The sequence below is a fragment of the Ixodes scapularis genome, unplaced genomic scaffold, assembly GCF_016920785.2.
Source record: "Ixodes scapularis isolate PalLabHiFi unplaced genomic scaffold, ASM1692078v2 PGA_scaffold3__209_contigs__length_174095766, whole genome shotgun sequence".
Classification (NCBI taxonomy): domain Eukaryota; kingdom Metazoa; phylum Arthropoda; class Arachnida; order Ixodida; family Ixodidae; genus Ixodes; species Ixodes scapularis.
In genome coordinates, this window is record NW_024609868.1 from 115871589 (window position 1) to 115898065 (window position 26477).

Below are 26477 nucleotides of genomic sequence, written 5' to 3' on the forward strand. Positions count from 1 at the left end.
GAAACTTGCTCAGCATCATCGAAAACCACTAAATCAGTCATTTTCAGAAAGACTTCGAGCGCGTGAGAAGCGTAGTAGTGCACTAAAGTTACCACTCGTGGAGCAGGTACAAAGCTAGCGGTTGCGATAAGGCGCCCGCGCGATTTTTTCATCTCTTATCTAGCCCCAGCCTTGTACCTGCTCCACGAGTGGTAACTTTAGTACAATACTACGCTTCTCAGCGCCGAGAGTCTTTCTGAAAATGACTGATTTAGTGGTTTTCGATGACGCTGTGCAAGTTTCTAATTGGAACCAGATGTCTATTTTCATTAATTAAAAAGTTAATTAACGAACTTTAGTTAATGAGTCGACTGATCGTTATGATTAGCCCCCTATATGTCCCCCTGGCCGTATAACTCACTTCCACAAGCGGCATAAGTGTAACTTTCACGGCTTTTTTTAAACAAATCTGTGAAGCTTAAAAAAAACACCCTGTATATATAGGTATAACCAAGTGAAAAATGCAGGGTATGAAACAACAGCGGAAGTTTAATTAACAGTGACGCCAAAAGCCTTTTATCTTGTTTTTCTTTAGCTTCGCGCGATTTTTCTATAATGCTAGAAAAAAATTAGACACACAAAATCTACTTTGATGGAACGACCCAATCGGATATTTTTCATAACTCACTACTACTTTCGCATTAGAGAGTTTGCGCACAAATCAATATTTTAAAAGTTAAGCCAATTAATTAAGATTAATTGCTGGCTAAATTGCTGGATTCATGGCTAAATGTGGATTTAAATCCTGACGGGGCCATGCAACCGTTTCAGCACTCTTGCAGAAGCTATTAGCAAATTTCAGGTAACAAAAATAATTAGAGGAATGGGCAAAAAGATATCAATACTTTGCATAAATAAAAAAAAAAGTCTGTAAGACAAAACAATGATAAACTGGCAAATATTCAGAAGAAAACATAGGCACACAACAGTCTAAAGACACGAGAAAGATATATGTATCGAGGAAATAAACAGGCAGGTTAGGTAGAATTGTATAATTTATACTGTAATAGAAACATGAAATGGACTGACGTTAGTCTTCCTGGAAGAAAAGCCTGTTTATTACATTCTTAAATTGTACCATTGGAATAGAATTGTGCAGAATATCTAGGATCACGGGGGATTTATTCCAGAAGTCAGCGATTAGAGAAATCAGTTGTAGTTCACCATAATTCGTCCGTGACCGAAATCTTGCAATCAGATATATAGTTCATATGGAATTGGGGTTTCGTGATCATTTGGGTTGCAGAGCTGTTTCTCATTATGGTACTCATTATAAATTTCTAAGCTTAATTTATACTCATGTAATTGTGTAACATGCAAGATTCCATATGCTTTGAAGTAGGGCATACAGCTTTAAGGAGGCGATAAGGAGTTTTCGTGGACCGCGTTTCCCCCTCCGCTAAGCCCTCCGCAACGAAACAGCTGTTACTGCGCCTGCGCGCCAATGGCCTTGACTGTAGAGTTCCGGGTATCGTAGCGGGTCGCGGAGAGCGTGGCGGGGTGGCGAAAACCATCTACGAAAGCTCCGTAATATGATTTCAATCGCACGTATACCACGTTTTTGACTGTGAATGACTAAATTATACTGCGTTGGTATTGTTCACAGTCCACTAAGTTTAAGGTCTTGGCGCAGGTTAGCTATAATACCCTGTATAGCTATTATAGTGTTTAGCATGAAGTAAGAAGGTCCTTGAAAATATACAGGAATGTGACGAGTAATGATGTTCCTTACGAATTATGCAATGCACATTGTCTTGTTCAATTATTTGTGATATGTTTTGTTCCCAGTAATAATGGCGCATGAGCTTAGTTAAGTGATCCTAAGCTGTTAACCAAGGAACTTATTTTATCATTACCGTAGTTTTGAAAAGTGAAAACGGCGCAAAATCTGCCAAGAACCATGCCCCGGTATTGCTGCAGCCTCGACGACGGTATACAACGGAAGCTTCGATGGTTTTCAATCTAAAAAGTTGGTTTGCACGACAGCCTTCTTTCAACACAAGTGACCAATTTCTGACCTTCAGTATTACCCCAAATTTGGCTGTTTATACAGCCTACTGTTCGTCCAATGCTAGTGCCCTACAACGCGAGAAATGTGTGCAGAAGCACAGGTCTGATGATTCTTTTTAGTTCACTTGACAACGCTGTCCTGGCCGCGTTGAAATGGTCACGGGCTCAGATTTGTAGCATCAGACACCGATGCTACAAATCGTGCTACAAATGTAGCATTTGTAGCACTTGGGAACCACGCGGAACGCATGGTTTGCGCCGTACTCCGCTCTGTACCTGCATGGCTAAGCCGAGGCCCCCCCTCACTGCTAATACATCATACACAAACAATCTGCAGGCAAGATTGAAGCAATGCAGGACATGTGCTCGGGGCGACACCTCCGCCATCGTGTCTGCCCGCAGCGGACACTGTCTATTGTATGGTGTAGGAACAGTGTGATTGGGGCTTTAGCGTTCTGACCTGACACGCAGTGATTGATACTTGGCTACTTTGCTCTTGGAAGGTTGACATCGGGAACAATGTGCTCGTCAACGAGGCGGCCCTCGTGCGGGCGAGGGAGAAGGACAAAGGAGCAGGCTCCTTCGCACGGGCACTGCTCGGCTTGGTGTTTAGCGACGAGGAGCTGACAGGGAGGTCCCTCACTGGCAGAAAGTCGAATGCCCACAAAGACGCCGCGGCCAAGGAGGCCTTGGACCCCGTTCGTCTCAACGCCATCATCGGTAGGACTTCATTATCGAACTGTAGCCCCTGACAGAGCGAGAACGGTAGAGCGAGTCTTGGCCCGGGCCTCCAGCACGCGCTCCGTGCCTTCCGCTGTGCTTCGGCTGCGAGCGCGCGCTGGAGGTCCACGAGACTCCAAAGCATCGTCGAACGTGAAAAGCTCACACTTGAGGCAGGAAAGCTGAAGCTCCTCCTCTTTCCCTTTCCCTCCTTCTCAGTGATTATAAAGGGTAAAATTGTAAGGACCAGTACCGTAAAATCCCGAGAGATGCCCCCACCTCCGAAACATAGCCCACCCCTTTTTTTTTGGCTTGATTTGCTATATTTGTTGAAACACCGAAAAATAGCACTTAATAGTGCTATTTTAATAGTGCTTAATAGTGTTGCGATCAATGATGGCCTCTGCGTAAATGCGGCTAGTTAGCTTTGGCGGGATGTAAGCGAACGTTGCTGACTAGGAAGTACAGTCATCTTTGCTTCGTTGTCCCTCGCCATTGTAACAAGCTTAGACGGGACATGACCTAAAAATAAATTTTTTTCACAACTTTTCTTGATTGTACGCCGAATGGTAGCCCACTCTGTATTTTCACCCGATTTGCTCTCGATGTTAGGTGGGATTTTACAATACATTTGGCACGCCTTGCGAAATTTGAATTCCAAACGTACATAGCAGAAACTGGGCACGCGAACGTCGTTTCACCAAAAGTTCTGTCTAATATTGTTTTAGAACTTAACTCGGACGAAATATTAAAAATCAAGCGAAAACAGTTGCTGTGTATTTTCATTGTACTCCGTTCTCCCTTAAGCCAAAACTGGAACCTATGCCATCAGCGTGAGCTTTCTGCACTTGCTAATACAAGTGTGAACGTGCATGACGTGCATGCACGCGCAACCAAAGCACTGCGGAAGCCAGAGAGGCTGTTCGTCGTTTGCTCACTGCTTTGCAAGCTCGCTCCCGGGTGGCTTCTCGAACGCAACAACGCCGAGAACGGCCAGTAGAGGCAGACGACGAGCAGGACAATCGCGATAAATATTAATTTTAACGAAACATACGAACGACGACCACCCGGGAGCAAGCTCAAAAACCAGTGTGCGGATGACGATCATCCGGTGTCGCTGCTCCCCCCCGAAAGTCAAGTGACACTCAGACGGCGGCTCCAATGGGTCGTGGCGCCGTCTGCGTTTCAGCGCATAAGGTGAAACTGATCGTATAGCCTGGGGTCTTTTTGACGTAATAGTGATACACGACCACAGATCGAAATGTATACACGGGTGTATTCACGGGTGTATACACAGGTGTATACAAAAGCTCATGCCACTACAGCATGAGCTTTTGATCCACATGCTCGGAACTGCGGTGCGTAATTACGTACTCTGCCACCGGCAGTAAAATGCAGTTTTTTTCTTGTGCATTATTTTAAGTCCTCAACAATCACCCCCCCTGCAGAGCTAGTGCGAAATTGAGTACAAGCGTTCGTTTCATCTGTTAGCCGCTTACCCTCGTGGATCCCATACTATTATTGCAGACGTTGGTCCACGGGCAGCCGGTATTGTTCAATTCAAAGGGAGCCCGGCCAGCGGCAGGCAATAACTCAGTAGCATGCCAAGCAACATAATGCCAGTATTGTTTTTAAATAAAATATGGTGAGGGTGCGGGAGAGCTGGTGAATATTAACCGGCTCTTCTTTCCCCGGACATCAAGTTAATTTAACTTGGTTGTTTTTAAGGCGCCCGAACTCGGTGGTGTCTATTAAACTTGCTTCTATGTGCCCGTTACACTGCAAAAAAATTAATCTGAAAACTGCTCCGTTCTTTTCTACTCTCCCCCACTGTACTTTTTTTCGAAAAAAGACTGACCTAGTCATATGAACAGAGATAACCTGAATGCCTACTTTCCTGAAATGCTGGCGGAAAGAGATTGAATTGTTGTGAACTACGGAAAAAAAAGACCGGAAAATTATAAGGTACCAATAATTCTTGGATGTTGAACATACAGGACATCATGCCAGCCAAATGTGTGGTGTTACCGTTTTGGAACTTTCATTCGGAACTGTATAAGTATGCTCGGTTGACTTGATTATGAACAGGTCAACCTAGGGTGCCTCAACGTCCTGTTTAGGGTAATGCCACCCTTTGTAGTATCCGATGCCGACAGCACGCGCTCACGGGTAAAATACAAAGAGAAAACAAAATGTCGCCATGGCACAGTCAGCGCAACTAACGCCGTGCAGGGTCATGCTCTTTCACGCGCTTCTGAACAAAAAAGAAAAAGTGTGGGACAAAATGGCCAGATGTCTCCACCCTAAGCAAAGCGCACATGAAGGCACCCTAGGTCAACCTATGTTCGAGCGCATGCTCCCGATCCCGCCGGGTCAGCATGAATGGAGACGCGTCATATATGTGCTCCCCACTTTGTCCGATTAATTATCGGAATAGTACGGTCATTGTTAACATTCAAGTGACCCGTATGTTGCGTGAGGTAAACGGTACGCGAACTAGATGTTAGGAAATGAAGAATAAGAATTTGTCGGTTGTACCCTATCAATCGAGATTATCAATTTGATCTTTCAGCTCACACGATCAGGGAGTATGGCGACGTTGAGAAGCAAGTGAAGGCAAGTCTGTCGTCCTTCCTGTCCAGGGGCCACTAACGCCAACTTGGGTAAGCCTTTTCACGATCACTTTGACACCCAAATAGTTATGATTATAGATTGCCTACCACCATGTAGTCCGCGATTTCAGAGTATACACCTGAACTATATTCATGCTTATAAAAATATTATGCAGTTCGTGCTTTACTAACCTATGAATGACAAATGCCCAGGTTCATATTTGCATGTAGTCATTGTTCTATTTCCATTTGCCCGATACTATTTACTGCAATGCTGCTATTCTTTTTTTTTGTTGTTTTATCCTCCCGCTATAACGCCACTGCCGCTTCAGATATCTGAAAGTAAATAAATAAAAAGTTATGTAACATAAACGTAGAAAAAAAAAACGCTTAACCCGCATTAAAATTTTGTTCTCATTTATTTTTCCAGCTTTTTCAGAAAGCGAGCAGTCAAGCCCGAACGATCGTCTCTATGTGTCATAAATGCTGACGCACATTTTCCTGTCGGCACCAGTCATCAACACTGTAATAAAGTTCCCATTCTTGTCTCATGAATATTTACTTGCCCCGCTGCAAGCAATGTACGAAATTGCATATACGACCCGCCTGCATGTATGCGTGGAGCAAGTCGTCTGCTTCTTACGCCGGAGTTGCGGTGACGTCAGAACGACGGCGAGCTCTGATTGGCTAGCATCTAGCATTGAGGTAGACCTTAATGCTAGATGTTTTGAGGTCTACTCACTATATATATATTTTTGTTTTCTTCAGTCAGCCAAAAAGAGCTCGGCGTTCTGACATCGTCACAACTTCCGTCCAAGAAGCGGGCGAACTTGCACTCCGCATAGGGTGTCCACAATGAATCTCTGCGCTCTAAATCGAGTCGGAAAAATCGGCGCCTACACATAGAAAGCTCAAACTTCCACCGAATGTGCACTGAGGCGGTGGATCTTAGCCGACGAAATTTCGAGGCGTAGCTCCTATCCTGCACAAAATGAGACCGACAAGCTTGCCAGGGACAACGGTGGTCGCAGAAGACCAACTCGGAGATGTTCGTAACGCGTGGCGCCATCTCTGGGGAGACCTTCATTGTGGACACCTTATGCAACCCGCCAACATGTGCACATGCCAAGGTGGGGACAGTTTAAGTGCACCTTGCCTCCAGTAAGCTCAAAGGGCCATTGGAGATTTTAATCGCGCGTCTATACCCCATCTCGCGGCTTCTTTAGACCGCCAGGCATTGTGAATACCGGATTCGCTCCAGAAGGCGAGGGAGCGAACCTGCCGCAACATCCTTCAATTCTGGCTCTAGGGGCCGTCGATATGCGGCGGAAGAAGGCGGAGTCGCCAATCTGACGACGTTCAGAAAACCAATTTTGTGGCCCTGACTGGCAAACAAAAAAGCCGTGGACCGCCAATGCCTCCTAAACGTCATTGGTCAGGCACCACCATAAAGAGCAGTTGTCTCAAACACGCGGCCCGCGACTCGCTGGGAAGCGGCCCGCAGACAACCGGCTGCGAGTTCCAGTCCCCATGTCTCGAGTGCTAGAAATGACATGCGCCATCTCATCTCATCGATTCATTTTCGCTCAAAAAGTAGCTCTGCTCTTTTTACCTATTCACGTAGTTTAGAATTAGCTGTGTTCATTTGCCCTTTCTTCCGCTTTTGTTTTTGCTTCCCGGCTTTTTTGTGATGTAAAACAATTCCCAGACTGCAAGCGCGAGCTATTCGTTGAAGGATGCATCTCGGCTGTGCGAACTCGAACAGCAGAAGCAACTGCCAAAGATAAAGCCACGATCTCGGGATTCTCGCCTTCAAAAAAATATCACCATTGAAAGACAAGTATTTGTTCAGAGTGTTCTAATAAAAATGGTCAGGACAGCACAAACTGTCAAATTAACTTATTGATTTCAAATACATGTTGAGCTGGGATAATTCCACAGGAAGTTGAGCAATGGAAACGACAGTGTGCTAGCTCTCTTGCTCTATTAAAAATGCCAGCCCGTAGGCGGGACGGTGTCATTTGAATTCTTGCTATCACGTCTTGTTAGGGCCCAAAGTAGTCATATAAACAAATCAAATCTAAAGATGCCACTGGCGAAACAGTGGGTTTACTAAAAGCATAAAGCACGAGGTCTCTTCTCTTAAAGGAGGTGTGCAGCGATTTAAACGTTGAAAGAATTGGCATCTTCTGCTTTTCATATTGTTCACCTTGTCACAAATGACAGAAAACACGCATCCTTTCATCGAAATGTTGCGATTCCGCCGCGTAATAGCGAGGCAAAACAGAATATTTCCCGACCTGCAGCCGTGAGTGGCTGCAGGTCGGGAATGGGGTATTTTGTGGAAAGATAGAAAGTTGTGTGAATACCTGCTCGATAAAAGGTAACTTTTCTATAAATCTTGTCGTTCCAACATATATATACATGCGTCAAAGACCTGGTATCATCGACAAAACTTTTATTATAGGAAGTTTTAGTGGCGCCATCTATCCTAGGTCCATAAAACCGTAAGTTCTCGCTGCTACCGCGAACAGCCGCCAGAGGCCAAAGGGGGAGAAGGACAAGGCCGGACGGGTATGGCCGGACCCGGATGAGACTTTCCTCCTTTCACAATGTTCGCGCGGCGCCCGCCAGCACGTGGTCACGCGGTCGCGAGCGGATGAGTTCTCGCTGCTCACTGAAGGCTCTAAAAAATCAATTTTTTCGGAACCCCGCGCCTACCCCATCAACGTGTAGACATTAGGAATGTCCGGCATCGCCGGCACATGGCCACGCCTCGCTTCTGCTTCGTCTGTCGGGATGCCCATATAAACAAGTTTCAACACACTCCCGTCACATGACCCAACGTAAGGAAACAGAACAGTGTGAACCGGCCTTTAAAGTCGAAGGGAGCTAAAGACCTCGTCACGAAGGAGATCAAGCACTCGGGAAATGAGCGGGCGAAGGAGAGAGGAGCTACGAGAGACGATGATCGAGCGAAGTTTAAGGCGTCATGCGTGCATCGGAATCGCTAGCTTTTACAATTAAACTACACCTCGTTGCGAACGTGACGCGACGTCATTCACTTAACGCGTTTAAATCAATAAGAAGACAAGCTGCTTGGGAGGTTCCCAGAGCGGAACAATCTGCATAGCATTGTCTCGCGGGTCACGCTCCTTAGAGCCGCTCTACGTCTACCTGCCCCTCCGAATGAATGCACCGGAGCACTCGCATTGTCAAGGCCACGGCTGGTCGCACCGGAAGCAGCCCCGGGGAACCGGGGCAGGTACGCCGGAAAAGAGAGACGCTCGCTCTGTAATTAACCACAAGTCACGTCGTCGTCGACGGCGTACGAACACGTTCACACACGACTTCTTAGGACCGTGTGCCTTGAAACCGCTTCAAATCGCTTACGACGAGAGATGGCGCCAGCTATCGAGGTTGCCCTGGAACACTTGGCGGTCCCGCATATTTCCTATTTTTTCGCGCATCATTTTTTTTTTCTTTTTTTGACCCGAAAAAGCTTTTGGGAATATTATAAACGATAAAATCTCAAAGGCAGTACGCACATTTGATCTCACCAATACCGCAAAGCATTCGCTCTAATGCATCGCGCACGCGCTTCGGGATCTCGGAGGCCATGCTCTAGCAAGCAAATTGCAGTTCCAGGGTCACACGGTATAGATGGCGCCAGCGTGCCAGTCTGTTCTCTCGTCGTAAGAGCTTTTAAGAGTCGCAAGTGTGTGAACGGTGCGGCTCCTTACGACCGAGTGCCTAAAGGCCCGTTCACATTTGCGTTTGCTTACGACCGAGTTCTTGTGACCTCTTACGACGAGAGATTATGTTGGCGCCATCTACAAGGTGACCCTGAAACTAGATTTCACTAGAGGGAAGGTTTTGTGGTATTTGCGATTAAAGGTAGTACAGCAGTGTTGGGACGTACTTTAATTACATTTTACTACTTTAAATGGGTTTAGAAAACTTGTACTTGAAGCGCGTCCTCCGAGTGTTTACTTGTACTTCCAAATATTTTTTGACCCTTTCCAAAGAAAGTACAACTGCCGACTGCAAGGCAGATTCCCCAAACGTGGTCTTGTTACGTTTGTATCACAAAAATTATGATTTGCAAACAAATCAGTGCATTGTAAGTTGATTGTGCTAATAGTTTGTCAGCGAGTGTACAACTCTGACCATTTGACTTTACCCTGTATTCGCCGTAATTTCTGAAAATAACTGATGCACCCCCGATTGCCCATGGGGCAATGCATACCAGATAAAAACAAACAAAGAAAATAAAAACAGTATAGGAGAATGAAAATCTATGATGAAAGATTATATCAATAAGTATTTGTATTTTCATTTGAAAGTACATTGTATTACTTCAAGTACATGGCGCCCGGTCTACTTAGTCTTCACTCGAAGTGCATAACCTTCCGGAAGTGTCGCAACTCGGAGGCAGCCCACGGCTGAAATCATTTAATTCAAGATCGTATCTCTGAGTGCCCTGACAGCTGTGACATGGCCTTCCCAAAGTTGCCCTTTTTGGGACACCAGCCGCGCTGACTAGGAGCCGACCGAGGCGTCTCTTGTTCACTGCTCATATATACATACGTTCACAGAAATATTTGCCCTTAAAGGAGTTGGTCGAGGAGGTTGCCAAAAAAGTGAGCTTGAAACGTTTCGGGCCTGGTAGGCTCTTCGTCAGTCAAAGTAAGAACACTTCGTTCTCCTTTTCTTTCAATCAAAGAAAAAACGGCCGGAAAAAAGAAGAAGTTAATTATCCGTATATACATACGGATAGAAGTACGAACTTTACTGGTGCCGTTTCGGTTTGGCATTCATGCATGCCTTTAAATCAGTTGGTCGTCTTGCTGATTTTGCGGCACGTTAGTAATTATCTTGTTTTGGGGTTCATGCGATGTTGATAGAATGTTGATATTTATTTTATCTCGAGAGAGCCGAGGCGCGGCAGAAAGGCAAGTCGCCCGTATACCATGAAGGCCTGCGGCGCCGCGTCTAACGACGTTGAAATGATATTCTAGAGATGAAAGAGAAATGGCGATGAAGGCTCACGTGGAGGTTGCGGGTGATGGTGCTTTCTTTTTTCCTTCGTCTTTTCTGCGGCTGTTTGCGGGGTGGTCCCGCAAAACCGCCACATTGTTCGTACCACGACCTCGTGGTTCGTGCACAGACCGGACACAGCGGGGGCGCACGGGACGAGGGTTTTAAGTGATATGCTCACGGTTCATTGAGGACAGACGCATAAGTGTGCCTTTATATTCCCGTAAGATCCGGAAAAAAAGACTGACAGTGTAAATAAATAACAAATAATTCGGCAATGACCTTTCGTTGCGAAACGGGACAAATCATGCGCACTTTACAGACGTGTTCCAAGATAGTAAACCTAATCTCCCTCCAAGAATTGCGTGGCATTCACAAACTTGATATTCGAAAACCTACCCACAGCGCCGAGGCCGAGTTGCTCTGAGTCATCACTGGATAAATTAACGATGCGCGGGAAAAATCTCGTGTCTACTCGAGTTAGGTTTGGAGCGAAGCCAACGTGCGCGACGCGCGGCCCAGGTTGGCTGCAGGCAACTGCACCGACCCAAGTTGTTGTTCGTACAGCGAGAACGTACGCCGTCTCGAAGAATACAGTCTCTTCCATTCGACAAATTTGATCTCGACGTTGGGTGGGGGAGCATGCGGTAATCTAGATGTTACATTATATGTGATATCGCACCATCTCAATCTCCATCTTGCTTGCACTCACAAACTTGTACACCCCGTATTTTTTTTTTTAGCATTACGTGTCCGCATGTATAAATAGATTCTAGAATAAAAATAATATAAACCAGGAAAACTCGAGGAAGAAAAATGAGAAAGCATTGCGACGCACACGAGTGAAAAATATTATCAATATTAGAGAAGGGCAATACACTAAATAGGTATACCTCGCCGAAGACAAACAAAAACAAAAAAAAAAGCCAACCTATTTTTTTTTTTTTTTTTTTTTTGCACGGCGAAGCGTTGAACGACGTCACAATTAGCTCCGCGGCCTGCCGTTCTGAGGCTGTCAACGAGTGGATGGTCGAAGTGCTCCAAGGGCGTGGTCGCTCCCCCTCCAATCCTGCGCGCTTATATAAGCGCCACGAATTGATACACCGCTTCTCACGCTTACGCAAAACTCCCCATTCCCCTCCCTCCAACGCAACGAGGCGACACGCCCTGCCGAGCCGGCAGATAAAACAATTGCCCCCTTCGGCTGTAAATAACTAAACATAGCGGAATGACGAACACACGCATCTAAAGAATTCGTATCCTTCGATATAATGTCGTTACGTGGATTGTTACGCGTTGGTTTATACACAGAAACGGACATCGAAAACCACGCGGTAAACTATGCATTCGCAGTGGCCCGCGGCGTTAGTACCGCAATTCTACCGCGCCGCGCAAGAAAAAAAAAAAGAGCAATGGAGGCGAGTGATGTGATCAAAATAAATATCAGAGGGCACGTACCGTACGGATGACTGTCGGCGTCGGCCTCGTCAAAGGCAGCCGGGGCGTACCTCACTGCGTCGCGGCTGGATGCCGTTCCGTTCGACATTTGTCCAAACAAACACGGCGTAAACTCGAGCTTTTCTTCTTCAGACGGGGCTGAGTTAACAAAGCCGTCAGCGGCTTCGGTATATAAGTGTCGCAATAACTTTGTAACCAGACACCACACACTTGTGCGCCGGCAAGGGAGAGGAATTCCACGCGAGAGGATCGTTCACGTAGCGCGGCGCTCCGTTGGGTGATGCGCTTCCGCGGCGCGGCAAAGCTGCAGCAATAACCTTGCTCCGTCCAGGCAGCACATTTCAAGAGGAGAAGGCTGCGGGTTCTGCTGGGGATAGTACGATAGTAGGCTACTCCGCGAAAACAGGTTTTGTTTGATCCAACATGCACGCGCGGTCGGGGACGTGGTAGGGACTTCACTCTGGACGACGATGGGCGTTGTCCAATTCTTCTTTTTGTCTCTCCGTCTCTTTGTTCTCCCTTGCTCAAGCACGCGGTCCGGCCGTTGACTGTTGATAAGAGTGACAGTTTCCACGAGTGTCACTCGGGTGATCCAACCGAGCTTGATAAGGGAGGAGAGGTGAAGTTTGCGAAGGAGGTCGTAATATCGTGGTTACAGCGGAACATCATCGCTTTATCGCATGGCGTATACTCGAACGGTATTGTTAGCGACAATTAATAACGTCCATTCCTTCGGAAAGGACTATCCGCCACAGCACAACAAGTGGCACGGTATAGGTAGGGAGGCACTCACTCGATCGAGTGACGTTTTAGCGAACGCCGACGTTTCACCGATTGACACCTTAGCGATAGTCGGCTGGGTGGGCCAAGTGGGTTAACATTCGTGTAATGACCCGGCGCAGACTCGCCGCGAAGTAAGCGCAGCGCGGGGGGGGTTAGTTAACCTTTTCTTCTTTGCAGCTTTGTAGGAACGTCTCTCAACTCGGCCTTCGTCGCAAAATATACAATGATTGTCTCGATCTTAAAACAGCATTATTATCTATGCTTGGGAGAAGAGCGTGTTGGTTCAAGTGATGGATGAAGAAAATAAACAACACTGGGACAACACAACCACATCTTTCAACTAGCAACAGAGGATTAAAAATTCCCACAGTTTAGTTGGCAGCTCGCTGTGGGAATTTTGAATCGTCTGTTGCTATAGTTGAAAGATGTGGTTGTGTTGTCCCTGCGTTACTTGTTTATTCCTTCTCCATCGAGCATTGTTATCACCTCCCGATCGAACATCATCTCGCTTAAACAATGCCTGTGCCATCAAAAGGATCTCTGGTTCAGCTAACTTAAGCTTTCAACCGATCCTTCCTCCCACAAGCCATCAATGACTGGAACAGCCTTCCATCCTCCATCGTCACCATCGTAGACCCAGACGCCCTCAAATCAAGTCTTCAATTGCACTTTTTATGTTGTTAACCATTTACCGACCTTTCCCTGAATGTATTCATTTTTGTGTCCGTTTTTCCTAAGTATAATATGACTGATCTCCTCCGCTATGTAATAACCTCACAAACCCTTAAAGTTCAATAAATGAAATTGAATATATAGCCGCAACGAATCTGCACTATATTTTTTTTTAATTTTATAGACCACAATTGCACTTGTGCACCAAACCTCTCTGGCGTCATACACGTCGTGGGTTTATCTTTCACAACACCGAAGGTAAATAAGACGACGTCTGGCTGGGGACGAGAGTACACAGAAAAGGTCTATAGGAGCAAAAGGTAAAAACTCTCCGACGAGAACTTTGAAAGTCTATTGCTCCTGCGAGAGAATAAACTATTTTGTTTTAGTAAAAACGCAATCCATAAAATGACTGCATTTATTTTAGGCTCGTAGGGTTTTTCACGGATCAAAACCGCTGTTCATTTTTCTACCATAAAAACATAAAAAAAGTAACTTTAAAAGTAACTCGCTACTTTTTTATAATATAGTTAGTAGTTTACTCAGTTATTATTACAAATGCGTAATTTCTACTCTACTCCAATTACTTTTGGCGTCGATACTCAGTAACTTAACTTCACAACATTTTTTGAGTAATTTGTATACATGTCTGGATTTAACTAATCAAAAAGGCGCAATAATCCCCCGGGGTTTTCTTTTTCCTTTTTTTTTTCTTGCGCTCGCCTTTTTTTTTTTTTTTTTTGCGCGCGTTTTTTTTTTTTTGCGCGTCATTGGTTTAGTCGGTGATACCAAACCAATAAAAAAACAACGAGCGCAGTGACGATGCACTTTTTGGCGCCGCGTGATCGGCTCGACCGGATCGAACGTCGGCTGGGGTGCAACTTAGAACGAAACGAAGTATGTCGCATTCCGCGCTGTTTGATGTAATCGTGCGCCGTAACTCAAATATGTCCGACCGTAGAACGCAAATAATAAAAAATAAAATAAAAATAAAATTAAAAAAAATGTGGGAGAGAGAGAGAGACAAAGAGAGACGTAAACATTTTTTAGTACCAAGTGACGAGAAGCATAAATATTGCGCAGCTAGCTCTCCGCGGCACGCGAACGAACTCGATCCCGTTAATTAAACGTTAAATGCCAAGAATGGGAACTAAATTAAAGGGGTCCGCGCGTGGGGTAGTAAATCTTGCGAGTCGTTAGAAAGCGCTATTTAGTCATCGCGACTGTCTCGCGTGCGAGAAAAAGAAAATCGCTGGCGTGCCGCCATAACCGTTGGCGAGATGAGGCTGAAAAAGGAAACAATTATACAAACGGGGGGAGCGGGTCACGACGGGGTGACTACTCGGCTAACGAGCGCTATATATTATATATATACAGGTAGGAGGTTCTGACAACGACAGTTCTAGACAAAACAAAGAGACAGAGTTAAAGAGACGCTGAGCACGAGCCATTCGTCCTTTGCTCCTGACAATGTTGTTATGCTACTAATGGACCCTCTTCAAAAATCCTTCGAGCGACATTAGGGAGTTTTCGTAGACGGTTTTCGCCGTCCTGCAACGCTCTCCGCAATTCGCCACGATACCCGGAACTCTACAGTCAAGACCATCGGCGCGCAGGCATAGCTAGCGGCTTCTTCGTTGCGAAAGGCTTGGCAGGAGGGGGAAACGCGGTCTACAAAATCTCCCTTTAACGATCGCCATTTCTCGGGTACGAAAAGTAGGAATGGATCTGCGTCCTCGCCCAGCGCTGACGCGGCCCTCGTGTCCGGTACAGGTTCAGAATAGGGAGTTGTAGTAGATCGTTCTTCTCCTCCGCTACGGTATCCGCAAAGAAAACGCCGAAGCTGCGCATGCGCGCCGCCAGCCTTGTCTGCATAGTTCAAGGTCTTGTGGCGGATTACGGAGCGCTATCCGGGTGCTTAGCGGGCTGCAGAAACGGACTACTAAAACCAGGACCAACTTAAAGGGCAACTCCGCTTCTTTTCCAGTAGTGCAAAACTGTACAGTTCTCTTTGTTATCATCTACAAAACCCCCATGGCAAATATTACGACGGAATTCCGCCTAGAAGTTCATTAAAATCGCTGTCAAAGTTTGACAAGCACGAATCCGCTGGTTTTGGATGAGACGTGTGGGCCAGACAACACTGCCCGGCTGCATTTCCGCTTCCTCCAAATTCCTTCTCCCGGCACGTCCGCGACGTCATCAAGCATGTACAGCTTCTTTTTTTTTTTTCAATTTTGTTTTCTTTCCCGGGGAGAGCACGGGTGGCGCCAGCGCCGTGAAAGACGTGAGTGACGCGCTCGGCCGGCCCGGCGCTCGACTATTGATACTACTGATAAGCCGATCGCCTCGTTGAGCGCGGCTTGTGTTACATCGCATACTTTTGAACACCAAGTAAAAGGAGGAGAGGGAAGCTGCTTTTCTAAGAATTTTGAGTGACAGGTTAATCTTCTATAATCTTCTGGGAGGAGAATAGCGACGCCTGTGCTAATCCAGGAGGCACAAAGGAGGATCCTGATAAGAGGGGAGCTCCTTCTTCCCCTTGTATATCACGTGGGTGTACATGCTCAGTGATGCCGAATATACAATGTTGTCTGGCTTTGCCACCGTTTCGGTTTCGGTTTGTGACCATGCCTAGAGTAAAATTACACGAAAAATATTTTATTTTTCGCGAAGCAAAGGATTGGGGATTGTTTTTGAGTGCTTCAAAAAGCAAAATCGGCCACGCTATCTCAAAATTTTTGAAATTAAGCGGAGTTGCCCTTTAAAGGGACCATGAAATGATTTTAAAATCGAGTTTCATCCACCGCACGTCGTAAAAGGTGTGAAAAGAAACACAAAAACACAAAAATAGGGAGCCCAAAAAAATTATTTGCTATAGAACTTTTTAAAGAAAACTGGACTCTTTTGCGCCTTCCTTCCTTCGCCTGTTCACTACGATGCATACGCAGAATCGGTGCACGTCAGCCGAATCCACATCGCCTATTGGGTAAGAGCCTACTAGCCTACCTCACCAGCACCGCGATCGTAAACAATAAATAGCCGGCGAATGTTTCCTAAAAGTTTTGTTAAATAATATTCAGATCCACATTTTGTAGCATAATTAGAGATGTGTGGCGAAAATTGCCAAATTTGATAATGCTGAGAGCCAAGCGCCATCTATCGTGTGGTAAACGAAGCAACCACTGCGCGTGCGCAGTAGGGCAGGGCCGCCAGTTACTTGGGTGACGGCGACCGACGAACATTTATTTTCTTTGTTTTCCTTCCTCTCAAAACTCTGACTGACTGAACGTTTATTTTTCTACGTGTTCTTCCCGCGCGTGCCGACTTCAAGCAGCAAGAAAACAGTACTTAAAACAGACCACGACGAACAAGAACGCTGGATTCACCGACTCCGACGAAGCGTATAGGCCTAGCAGGCATTCCGACTCGGCGCTGCGTTGCTTCGTCGCAAGACCGTCTGCCTACGACCGGCTGGCGTGCTAAATGGAATATGCCCGCGCGACCCTTGTGGACCCTTCCCGTATTATAGTTTGATCACTGACCTCAATTCTAGATTAAGAGGTGAGGAGGTCAATCTCTTCTCCTTGTTTTCTGAGGCAGTGTTGACGAACACTCGTCGAAAAGGGACTCTCGTCGATTCTATCTTCTTGTTTTGTGTGATATAGAGCTGAAATAAACGCCGTATGGATTGCCTTCGTAACACGGTATGTACACTTTGTTATTGGTATGCCATTTTTATTCTGACAGACTGCACGTGTCGACCCCGGTCCAACCTTTCTTTGCCGAGTGTCGCGTCAGTATCGAGTTGCAATCGTAAAAGAACGGTCCCGAAGCGCTTACCAACGCGCGAATACAGCACTTCCATCAAGCGCGCGCGTCCGCTCCGAGTGTAAGCAGGTATTTACGTGGCTCTTGCTGACACTCGTAGTTCAAACGTATCTTTTTTAACGTCGGCTCGCTCCTGCATCTCCGAGGCCGCGAAAAACGCCATCTACGTCGCCACGTCGCTTTGCAAACGACTGACACGGGCCGGCCCTTCTGCCAACAATGACGGGGTGGTGACAAGACTCGCTGCACTTCCCAACAGGCATACCGGCGTATGGGACTAGTCCCATGCTGTCGCTGTAGCGCAACATATCTCATTGAATTTCGCTCAGCTGCGATGCGGCGATGAGAGGCGCCGATTCAGGAAATGCGTCGGTGACATCAGCGCAGTAAAACCTACCGGCGCACCCCAACTCGTTGCCGCTAACACTCCCATTCTCCTACTGCCGAGAGAACTTCCGGTTCCGGAAACGGTCTACGTCACGGCTTCTTTTGCGGTCAGTTGGAGAGAATGAAAAAGTCCATATTTCAATAATTTTTTGTGTAAAAGTTAATAAACCGAGACGAAAACGGATGCCTGTTCGGCATTCAGTGAACATTGACGGTTTAATGTAAAAGTTATCTGGAAAAAGTAAAAAGGTCATTTCATGGTCCCTTTAAATACTAAAACTCCCCAATAACTGGCGCACCGGCCGCTAGATGGCGCGTCCGTTTGAAAAGGCTCTCTTGTCGGCCTTGATGTACTCGTACTATCTGAACATTCTAGTTTCGACAAATAAATAAATAAATAATTAAAATTATTAGTATCTCAGTTAACGAACCACGAACAACAAGCCGGAATAAATTTATAACTGGAAGTTATTCGTAACGCCATAATGGTCCGAACTAATCTGTGTCGCCCTAAATCATTAAAGGGACAATGAAGGGAATTTCGGACATCTTTTTGGCGATTGAACTGGGTTCCAGGCACGTCTCGGGCCACGTTGCCCAAATTTCAGCCGAAACCGGCGCTTGTGTGCCGCGCAAATTAATTAAACAGTCGCGGTAATAATCGTACCGCGATCGACTGAGGCGACGCCTCGGGAGTTGCGGGAGAAGCCAGGAGAAGCGGAGCTCACGTGACCGATGCGGGGCCAAGGAGCGCGACGTCACAAGAGACGCGTCAGCGATTGGGAGAAAACGAGAGACGTGTCCTCGGTCACGTTTTGGTTCGCGATTTTTAGAAATACTGTTCTAATTTCCGCTTGAATAACCATGAAAAGCATAAATCGGACCGGAAATGATTACTAAACCGTAAATAAAGCAGCATAATTGTTTTGTTTTTTTCTTTTCTACGCTGGACGCGAAACGGCCAACGAGCAATTATGGGCACTTCGGCATGCGGGCCGCTCGTTACCGGCTGGGCGGTCCCCCTCGGGTGATGGCGGAGGCCGCCGCACACATACTCCCGTTCCGTTTGTGTTGGGTCACTGTACGGAAGCTCGAACTCGCTCGCGAGAGCGGCATTGCCGTCCATGTTGACTGATTCGACGAAACAACCGCGCCACCGCGCTGCTATAACCCACCGCGGTAACCAGAGTCTCGATCTCCTAAATACTACCGATACCGACTGTTCACACTTGACGTCACTCCCTACGTCACCTCCGTTTTCGGAGGCCCAGAAACGAAAATGGAAATTGTTCAGTTTCGGTTTCTTTACTTCTTTCGTAGGCACAGAAATACGCGTCACAAAGGTCTACAAAAAATCGGGCAGCATGCTATGTTCCCAAGAAGCATAATTACACCATTTAAAAGATTTAAATAAAATCGTCTTCATTGTCCCTTTAAATAAAAAAAAAGTCAATATTAAAAGGCGGCGAAAAAAATCATCGGGCAGTATGGTGCAAAATACAAAAACGCAGGGATAAACCGAACGGTTCCAAGCGTAAATGTACACTTAATCGTGTTCTTTGTTACGTTTCCAGTGATGCAATTGGTCCGAAATTTCTAGCTCACAAAACTAGGCGGGAGCGATAGACGGGACGCTGCAAAACCCAAAAAACATCACTTATACAGTGATATGAGTGACGGATGGCCGTATTGTTAGAAGAAAGTGCGCTCAGAAATTGTGCCATGACCTACTCTGGAGGAGTGCTTTCCCCTTCGTATGCGGGTGCGCTGCGGCAAAGTTAGACTCGCAAAATCGCGATAACTACTTCGCGGTTGTCGCTTCACCGTAGTACATTATTGTGCGGGGAGAAATAGCATTCAACAAAAACCCGCCAGAACAGACCAAGAACGTGAGGATTATTGCAGAACTTTCGAATCCTGTCAGTGTTTGAAGCGAAATCAAACCGAACAGTAAGTTATATGAGGTGATTATCGGAAGTTGCGAAAACCTATACACGCATGTCGTAACTAGGGTGCCTACATGTTTCCGTCGCTCCGCTGTTTAGGGTGGCGGCAAAGTTTGCGACACCACTTGCCGACAAACCAGTGTTGCCCACGTCGTTACCATGGCAACCTCCGCTGTTTTCGTCGACCATTTTGTCACAATCGCCGGTCGTGCGCTCGCACTACGCCGTTAGGTAGCACCCACCGCCCTCGTTCCGACAGCGAGGTTTTGGCGTGCGATGCCGGTCTGTTGCCTTCCATTCTGTCGAGGGAACTCGCGTTTCGTTAGAAGCAACGCACTCTTCCCGTTCACAACTTCAAAATATGAAACACCCGAATAAAGAGAGCGACAACCACCACGACCGCCATCTACTCAACGTCGTTTACGTTTAACGAAATAAGAAGTGGAAAAAAAATAGCGTAGGGAGAGGATCTGTGAAAAGATAACAAGAAGTTAGCGCCACCCTAAAGCGGAGCAGAAACATGTAGGCATCCTAGTCGTAACGACCCCGCCGGGTAGCGAGGCCCGAGCTATTTATTTTCAGCAGTAAAGTGAAATGAAGTTACGAAGCAATGCTAGCGCAAATCCCTAACGTTTCGCTACAAATATTGAAAACGTTCAAACACCAAGCCCTTTTATAGGGAGGGACCCTACGTTTCGAGGCCAATGCGGCCTCTTCTTCAGGGGCGACCACGGCTATAGCCGTTGAGGAGCAGTGAACTTTCTTTCCAGGGGCGATTCTTTCAGAGGCGAATTCGACACAGCCGTACTCGCCACTGAAGAAGAGGCCGAATTGGCTTCGAAACGTAGGGTCCCTATAGAAGAGTTTAGCTGGTGTTTGAACTTTTTCGTAATTAATTACTCCCAACCAGACATATCTCTGTGAAATGTTTACTTTTAAATTTCGGTAAAACGCAGCAGGCGGCTACGTTTGGTGTAACTGGAGCGGCAATCCCATCGCTGCAGCGTTCTGTGTCGATGGTCCGTGTCATTATACGGTGCCTGGAGCGCAAGCTCGTCTGCTTCGTTTGCAGGAGACGTCGAAACGGCGAGCTCTGATTGGTTCTGAATGAGCGGATAGACCTCAAGGCATCTATCACTGAGGTCTACCCACTACAATCAAAGCCAATCAGAACTCGGCGTCGTTCTGACGTCACCGCATCCCAAGTGCAAGCAGCAGACGAACTTGCGCTCCGCATTCCGCCCACGCATCCAAAGGTGTCCACAAGTGGCAGCAAATGATGTCACAAAAGACGGGAGTGTCACGCAGTCGGACGTCGCGATCCTGGCGGTTGGGCGCAAGAAAAGCTCCGGCAAAAAGCACCGGTGAACGCGAGTGTCGCCGTCGACGCGACGTCCCAACTGCGCAGACTTGTACCGTACGCATTACAATTAATCAAATTACTTGTAATCGATTACTTTTTGGAGTAATTTTGTAATCAGTTGATTACTTTTATTAGGCAGTAATCACAAGAGTAATCTGATTACTTTTTTAAGTAAAAAAATTACTTGTAACCGTTACAATTTGTCCACGGGACCCCTCCCCACTCCCGGAAATGACAAAAATAAAATTTGCTTTTTTTTTTTTTTTGAACGGAAAAAAGAAAGATTTTTGCGGAGCTGTAGAAAACGAGGTCAATCTCTTTCTATGTACAGTTTCTGAGAAATGTCCGTTTCTTTTTTTTTTTTTTTGAGCTGGGACTGGGAGTGGGAAGCCCCTGGGAAGCCACAGTGTGTGACAAAGGCCATTCAGGGCAAAGTTCGAGGAAACAGAATGTAGCTTTGTGAGTCCTTCGTTCAAACTAGCCCCCTCACGCACACACAAACAGAAATAATAAAATTTTAAAAAATCCTGCTTAGCTCGCAGCCCGTAGGAGAACCAGAACCGAAGAATGCCTAAAGCGGATGCAAAATATAACAAAGGCAGTTGAAATCTTTCCTCATTTCCCCTACGTGGTCTTTGTGACAAGCAATGTTTCGAGTTGAGAAGTGGTCGGGGCGATCTCTTCCGCTAATGGATACTACACATGATCCGTTCCAAATCCTGGAGCTGCTGCTCTTTTGTATAACACGCGAGCTCATCCACATGTGAATAATAAAATGAGCGACGCAAACTTTGAGCGACAACCCTTGCTCAAGCTTAACAAGATCTAGAACCACCCCCCCCCCCCCCCCCCTTACACACACACTGGCGAACGCCGAAATCATTAACCTTCTTCAAACGAATTCTATGCTTGTGTCCGCATTGTGAAGGTGCAACGACCACGAAGAGGGAGCCAGTTTTTCTTCTTCAATACTTGTGCAAATGTGAAATATAGGTTGGAAGTAGTTCATTGTTATGAGCGCTAAAGATGTGTCTTTACACAATAAAGTAATCGGAAAAGTAACGATTACTTCTTTAAGTAATGTCCAATTACTTTTGCCGTCGAGTAATCAAGTAATCTAATCGAATACTTTTTAGCCAAGAGTAATAGTAATTGTAATCGATTACTTTTTTTTAGTAACGTGTACAAGACTGCAACTGCGGGCCGCCGAAGCTTCTGTGGAGTGAAACTGGAGAGCGACCTGGAGCAGAACAGGCGTCTGCAGCTTGCACCAGTGCTGCTGGGACACCGCCAGGATCGCGCCCGGCGACAGCTTGACACTCCTGTGACGTCATTAGTCGGAAATCGAGGGACCACTTTTAAGGGGGCGTGGGCACCAGGTGGAGATGCGTGTGGTGTTCTGGAGGCCACGGGTGCTCGTCAAGGTTGTGAAACTATCCGGCGGTTATTTCGGACAATTTTGGAACCGAAAGTCCCGTTTCTGCATTTTTATACGACACGTCGGCTGTCTTCGCGGAGATCTTTGCGAAGCAAGAAGTTATTGTCCGACAACCGTTGCGAACTCAGAAAGAAACGATTGCCCCTAAACATAGGTTACAGCTCGGCAAATCTCATACTATGAGGTGGGCATTTGGTGCTTTAGTGTAAACTAATTGAAATTTTTCCTTCGCGTATGTTCAGCTAACTTTGTATTTTCCATAATGGTAATGAGCATAACACAACGGTCATTTTCAATGACACTTGCGTAATTTGTTTGTCACAAAGCGTACTTTATATTGCTTTGGAATGACGGCGCCGAGGTGCCCAATATACTTCTATGCATTTCAGATAAGAAATATTTATAATACCCAGAAGCCCTATAATATCGCCAATAAATAACACGATCGAGCGGAGAATTTAAATTTACCGGCATTACTGAAAACTGATTTGCTGCACATTTATGCACAACCATTGCCCCGTGTGTGGGACAAGCAGTTATCTGAATAAAACAATCCAACGACTAAACAAGTTCAGCGTGTAGCCTACGTAGTCCCACAACACTCCATCCAGCTCGCCCATTTCGTAGGCAATCCTATCAAAGGCACAGACTCGCAGACTGAGCTCTGCAACGAGCTTCGCCTTTGCACACTCTAAAGCGCCGTGTCTTGCACACCGCTGCACAAAACTCACCAGGTGGAGCATAAGTAGGGTTCCGCGTTTTCGGTAAATACCGATAAACCCCGAAAATTAAACGCAAAAACAGTTTTACCAAAATTGTAAAATAAAATAAAAACTCGGAATTTGATGACGAAAATGATCACTGGAGGGGGAACAAGAGGGACAAAGGACAAACACAAACCTCCAAACACGCCTAGCTGTGTTTGGAGATTTGTGTTTGTCCTTTGTCCCTCTTGTTGCCCTTCTCCAGGGATTGTTTTCGTCATTCTTGTCCAGCTCGCTTGCACCTTTGCATTGAATTGCATTATTCATCATTGGAATTGGAGTTGTGTTTTAAGAAGAAAATCGCAAGTTTCACGAAAATCTTTGGGTACAGCTTTATTTTGCGTTTTTTCGGGAACACCGTCCGCACTGGACTGCCCACGAGACTGTTTCCTCATTACTTTGAAGTGAATTGAACCGAACTTTGGAAATCTCATATCCTTTTCTTATGGTCCCAGGACGTTTCTAAAGTAGTCCGGTCACGCGCACGTATACCTGCAGTCTAGAAAATCACGCGGGCGCGTCCTATTTTCTTCAACATGAGCCCCAATAAGTGGCCATTTTTTGTCAAACATCAAAAATAGACACAAAAAACACAGAACCCGTGTTAAAAAAATGAACACCGAGAAAAAGGTTCCTCAACGTGGCTTAAATTGCATGGAGAGTATAGTACTTAACCTCTCTGCCCGCAAACCTCTAGCGTATCTTATGTGCATGTTAAACCCCTAAGTTGAAAAAAAGAAAAAAAAAAAAAAGAACTCCGGAAACAGGGAATTTTAGTATAAGCGATTGATAATGAGTAATTAATTGAATAAAAAATAAATAAATATATTGGCGGAAAATGTTTATCAGAATCAAATTCAAACAACACCTGAACTGGTCACTTCCGAAACAAATCGTAAAACCTGAGGAACAAAAAAAAAAAAAAAAAAAAAAAATTAGAAGCTGTGAGACTGTCTTAAATATCGAAGACTGGTGTCGCAGACTGAACTCCTCGCGACGAGTGGGACCAAAAGAGGCGACGTTTACTCTCAGCTAACCGCCGGCAGTGAAGAGGAACACTTCCTGAGCTGCGTTCTCAAAATAAGCTCGGGCTGAATAAACTGCGCCGACTCCACTCCCACCTCGCCTCTCCCGTTGGTGCTCCGGCTGCTCGGAGCGCGCGTCAACCGCGTCAACGGTCGCAGAACGGCACCGGCGGAAGAGGACAGGGGACGCCAACCTTGACATACTAGCGAGTCTTAGAATAGCCTACCTAGAAAGCTTTATGCACGCGAAGAAATAGCGTCGTCACCACTGCAAGCGCCGAATCTATACCACGGTTTGAAGTGATGCATGCACAGCGACGACGATATTCTTCGCATACGCAAGCTCTTGGGTGCGTTATTATAAAACTTTCAAATATTCGTTATTATTAAAACAAAAAAAAAAAAAACACGAATAACTAAGAATTGCGGATAAATCTCTTCTTAAAGCTCGGTGTCAGAAGACCACGAGAAAAGGATGGTTTCACAAGTGTCTTCACAGCAGTAGTGTTGATTGTTATGCATTACAGCCGACGTTGCGACTCGCCTTCACCTATTTGTAAACACACACGTAAACACACACACACACACATTGATTTTATGTATAGATTCTAAAAAAAAAATCCGGTGGTAAAATAACTCTTAGGGGTTACTCGGCTTGCACATACATATTTTGCACTCTGAAAAGTTATTTTAAGCCCACCCAAAGGGGTTTTTCCTAACAAAACTTATAGGGGTTCTTTTAAGTTCCTTTTTTTTGGTGCGAAATAGGTCTTTATCGCTCAGTTGCCTTTCTATAAATGCGCCAGTGGGCGATAGTGCTTGAGGTGAAACCGTTCTTCAGGAGCTGAAAGAGTCCTTGTGGCGACGAAGAAACTTTTAAGACCGGATTTCGTTTTAGGGTGTATGTCACGGGTAAACTGCTGGGCAACGTACGCCGAGTTTGAACCGAACCTCGGCGATGCACCACCACGGAGTCGCGTCTAGATCTTTTCGCCGCAATGTCCCGTATCTTCGGAAGAACATCGACACGTCCAGAATGAGCGTCAAAGTCGAGCGCAATAGTTGATAAACGCGATAAAAAAAAACAACAAAAAAACAACAATGGTAGCCGCGAGATGCATCAGTTATCAAAGTAGCCATTAAGGCTGAACCGCATGCAAGCAATTTAGCGAGCGACGTGACGAGCGAGGGCGACAGCGTTGATCAGTCAGCGACGAGCGACAGGGATTTGTCACTGTCGCTGGTCGCGTCGCTTGGTTTTTGGATTCCTAAAAAACTGCGATCATTTTTGCCTCGTTCGCTCGCTCCCGTCGCTTTCATGTAGTTCGCCTCGTCGCGCGACTGACCGAGCGACCGCGAAGCGGGTCGCCCACGCTTGTCCCGCCGCTCGCCAAATCGCTTATATGTGGTTTATAGTTCACAGCAAGCGCTTTGGAAAATTACTCCGGGACCCGTCAAACATGCATATCGCGTTGAAATTTAAAGCCGCTGTAAATAGGGTGCACGCGCAGGTCACGCCAAAATCCTCCGGGCCCCAGACCACTAATTCCGACAATGGTCCACCGGACGGCCAGAATATATTACTTTCGTCCGAGCGAGACACCACCCTGTCGCTTCTAATCCGTCGCCACCCTAAAATGCTGTCACGTCGGAGAGCAAAGCACGAACATGTGACGCTGTTCCTTCCCGTGTCCGCGACTCGGAAGTCCATTGCGTGTAAGTACAGAAATCCTTCCTTCCGGAGACATCGCTGTGTGGAACCAAAGTCAAAGCGCGCACGCCCGTCCCTCGCTATGGTCCTCGGGCACGCCAAGAGAGGTGAGCGACCGCGTATGATACGGCACGGATCATTTCGTCCGTAAACGCAAGCGAGGTCTGCGACCCGTTGTGCCTGGGATGCGGAGCGCGAGCATCGCCTGCTACTCTTGCTGCAGGGTTGTGGTGACGTCAGAAACGCGCCGAGCTTTGATTGGCTCTGATTGAAGAACAGTGAGTAGATCTGAGAGCTAGATTCTCTGAGGTCTACTCACTATCGTTCAATTAGAGCCGACCACAGCTCGGCGTTCTGAACTCACCACAACCCTTGCAAAAGAAGCAGACGATGCTTGCGCTCCACATTGGATGACATTTTCAGCCAGACCGCGCTCACGTTGGGCACCGCATTGTGAAGCTGGAGTTGATCCTCCAATCTAAAAGTTTTTTAAAACACATTCCAACAACAAAACTAGTACGGTCTCGCCTCCCAAGATTTACTTGGCTGTTTATCGTAACTTCAACAAATTCAAACCGTGCACCCCTAAAGTGATTAGACTATTTTTTGTTTATTACTACGAAGTTATTTTTGGTCATTAGCATTTATTAAATGTTTACTCGTCCTCTTTGAGCGGAT

The 26477-nt window shown here is 46.3% G+C and overlaps 2 protein-coding genes and 1 long non-coding RNA gene across 3 annotated transcripts in view; 2 read left to right on the forward strand and 1 right to left on the reverse strand.

The window, feature by feature from the left end:
* The window catches only part of LOC115317311 (formin-like protein 1), a 43969-nt gene extending 38033 nt beyond the window's left edge, over positions 1-5936 (forward strand). The window contains exons 5-7 of the mRNA XM_040503430.2: positions 2553-2769; positions 5342-5432; positions 5812-5936. Of these exons, the coding sequence (XP_040359364.2) occupies positions 2553-2769; positions 5342-5421 (297 nt within the window). The 3' untranslated portion in view covers positions 5422-5432; positions 5812-5936. The remainder of the gene's footprint in view (positions 1-2552; positions 2770-5341; positions 5433-5811) is intronic.
* Positions 1-12372, reverse strand: part of LOC120845343 — a 42648-nt gene extending 30276 nt beyond the window's left edge. Inside the window, exon 1 of the long non-coding RNA XR_005798685.2 lies at positions 11880-12372. This is a non-coding gene — a long non-coding RNA (uncharacterized LOC120845343). The remainder of the gene's footprint in view (positions 1-11879) is intronic.
* The window catches only part of LOC8025703 (choline transporter-like protein 4), a 647806-nt gene that overhangs the window by 116420 nt on the left and 504909 nt on the right, over positions 1-26477 (forward strand). The gene's annotated exons all lie outside the window — the stretch shown is intronic.